Source organism: Suillus subaureus (genome assembly GCF_016647635.1).
Source record: "Suillus subaureus strain MN1 chromosome Unknown BJ212scaffold_450, whole genome shotgun sequence".
NCBI classification, from domain to species: domain Eukaryota; kingdom Fungi; phylum Basidiomycota; class Agaricomycetes; order Boletales; family Suillaceae; genus Suillus; species Suillus subaureus.
Window position 1 is genome coordinate 1 of NW_024539006.1, and position 3103 is coordinate 3103.

General features: G+C 44.8%; 1 protein-coding gene across 1 annotated transcript; it reads left to right on the plus strand.

Annotated features, from left to right (window-relative positions):
• Positions 1-1962: 1962 nt before the first annotated feature.
• On the plus strand, positions 1963-2558 carry BJ212DRAFT_769550 (uncharacterized protein). Its single transcript, XM_041344035.1, has 2 exons — positions 1963-2054; positions 2112-2558. Exons 1-2 carry the CDS (start codon positions 2036-2038, stop codon positions 2420-2422), a joined length of 330 nt encoding a protein of 109 aa, XP_041184990.1. The 5' UTR covers positions 1963-2035; the 3' UTR covers positions 2423-2558.
• Positions 2559-3103: the final 545 nt, after the last annotated feature.

A 3103-nucleotide genomic window follows, 5' to 3' on the forward strand; every position in this document is an offset into this window, starting at 1 on the left:
AAGTCATCAGGGGTATGCACTCTATCTCCCTCGAGCAAGGGGCTTTCCTCCGAAGGGCACATCACCGTAGACTCGAAAGAACAGTACCTTTACGTATTGATTACGAATCTGGGGTCGGACACTAATTCTGGCCATTTTCTATAAAATCCGTCACCGGTGAACCGGACCAATCCTTGTAACTTGATTATAGTAAAATATATCCTTTTATGGATATATTCATGTCGACGTCCAGGATGTGTCGCAGACTCTTATTTGGCGACAGTATGAGCGTCGTCTTGGCATTGAGGCGGCGTACGTCATAGGTTAGTACTATACAGCTGTAAGGTTAGTCATATTTGCTCCACCTTGGGCCACTCCGTTTCTCATCTGTGCCATTTTACAGAATGGACCTTGAAACGCTTGTCGATGATGCCTTAGACCTGTGCCATTAGATCGATGACCACATAATTTCATACGGAATACCTTGATTGATGCAAGTACGGCAAGAACAGAGTGGCGTTTCAAGTTTCAAACAAGCCGCCGACATCCCGAAACACTAGTACTGTCCGAACTTTCTTGATGTTCTAACAGAAGTTCCACATGCATGTACAAGTACTGGTTTGCAGATCAGATTTTATTTTGATTCAATCGAGGGCTTCCGCTCTTCTTACTTTATTTCGCACTCAGGCTGCCGCGATACTTCAATCAATCAAGGGTTGCAACGTGAGACAGGAACAAATATCCCATCATGCCGAATATTTTGGCGATACAAGCGCCGAGGGGTGTTATATCTAGCACGAACACTAGATCGTTATATGGCACACTCTCAACATCCACCGAATATGACCCTGGTCTCAAATGGTCTCAATTGGTGGTCGATAATTTGGATAGGTTCGTCGCATCAAGATGTCTCGATCTAATTGACTTGCGGTTTCGCACTTGTCGCTGGCGTCGTGGTAGCATACGATTGGGGTGAGCAGGACAGTGTTCGAAAACCGCTGATATGTTCATGATATTTCTAGTACTAACATTCAGACAAGAGGTGGGTCGGTGCTATGTCGGAGTAGCCGACTTGCTAAGAATGGTGTCATAGATTGAACTGATCTAGGCGAGTGACAGAGTCCCATATCAGAAGAAAGACAGGAAAATACAATGAATTCACGATAGAGGCAACGCTGGTCTCTCATGGCTGTGTCGTATGTCGTTGTTCGTACCTCATATTATACTATAGCGTGGTCGGCAAGTTGTGCTAGTGCTGTACTAATAGCCATCTGTGACAATTAGTGCCAATGCTTTGTGTATGTCTCATATGCATTATGTTCGATTCATTTAACTGGCGGCACACAGCAATTTGCCATCGGTTTCGCTGACAGATGCAGTGACTATTTCGCAATCATCTCATTCTCGTCTAATGAATACACTCATATGCAGGGGTAAGTGAGATTCTTAACATTGAATGTGGCTCAAAATATTGACTCGATAAGTGTGAGTCAGAGCGTTTGATCCTAGTACGAGGGTGATCACTGACTGGGTGTTTCAGGCAATATTGTGAACTACGCAGTAAATGGGACAAATGTGGTCGTAACTGCCATGCCGGGCGGTGAGCTGCAATTCCTCAGTGATATCGAATCGACTGAAATATGATGCAAGTCATCATGATTGCTCGGTTACATGCCATGTATCAGAAATCTAGAATGATTCTTATCTTCCTTGCTATTATCTCCCTGGCTGTTAACATCGCCTGCGGAATCGTTACGACAATAGGACTCAAGTATGTTGTAGAGGGTAAGATTTACTCGTTGACTTGGAGAACACAGCTCATTGGACAAACAGCAGAGGAGTTTATACTTTCTGGCACGTATATGTGCACTCTTGAATATGAGGGGAGATGCCCAGCTTCTGGCCTCAATGGTTTGGATGCTCAAAATCGTTTGGGAAGTCCTCGCACTTTGTCTTTAAGCATGGATTGCTGTGAAAACACTTCCGTGACCTGCGACGACTCGGCCCATTGACAGGATCGACCATTCAGGACTGTTTACGAGTATTAATAAAACTCATGTGCTTTATTTTGCAAGGTGAGCTTGTAATATGAATGCGGCTATCTTTCTCTGCTCAAGTTCTCCACGTGCTAGTTTTGTTCATGTCTCTTGCCTCACGCTTGGTTATCTCTCTCCAGAAATCTTGGTGCGCCGCGTTGTCGCTGACATCTGCTTGTAACTACTGCTCATCGTTTCTGCAGAATTCGAATTCTATTGGAGTTCGGATACTCAGTGTTGCTGTCCAAATTTTATTATACGTACAGATGTTCGTGCTGGGACCACGCCTCATCCTTAGCGTTCGAGAATCTCACGTTAAATTCGTGGCCAACTCCAACGCAGAAACTAGCATGAATTCGATTGTCTTCCAGGAGCGTGTACATGTACCGACTAGCAGTACTGTTTAGGAAAATGTTTGCCAAGTGTTCTACATGGAAAAGATATTTTGTCTAGGATCCGTCGTAGTATTTATTTAAGTTGTGATGTTTCAAAGTATATTCCAGACGATGTTCATGTAGACAAAGCCATTTTTTGTTGTATTATCCGGAACGTCTAGCAACAAACCCAGTCTCCGATGCCCAGACAGCTGATTCTACGCGTTTGTGGTGTTCCGCTATCTGAGCACACAGATGATGATGAAGTGACCGTGAATCGTGACTCGGAAGCCTAGGTGATAACTCATTGGTGCTCAGATGCGTTCTCGTCTGTCTGGGTCACGGAGAAGGAATAGGAATAGATCGCGCAGACGTGATTCAATTGTATGCCTCTATCGCAGATGAGCATGGCAAGGAGATGAGGTGTACCGAGCGGGGAGTAGATAATTAGAGAACCGGAACTAACTATTGATGAAAGACATCGACCACGATATTCTGAAATTGCATCCATACATAGTCTGTTGTTCCGCCCATGCGACTGCAAATTGTCCGTTGCAACCTTGCAATGTTCTGTTGAAGTCCATCCCGCTAAGCTAGACCGTCAGAGTAAAGTACCGATCGAGATATATATCCACTGGCATCCGGACCGGACAAATGGAAAGCGAGGGGCTGGAATATAGAAGTAGCGTGTCTGAGCTCAGACAGCTTCAGGAT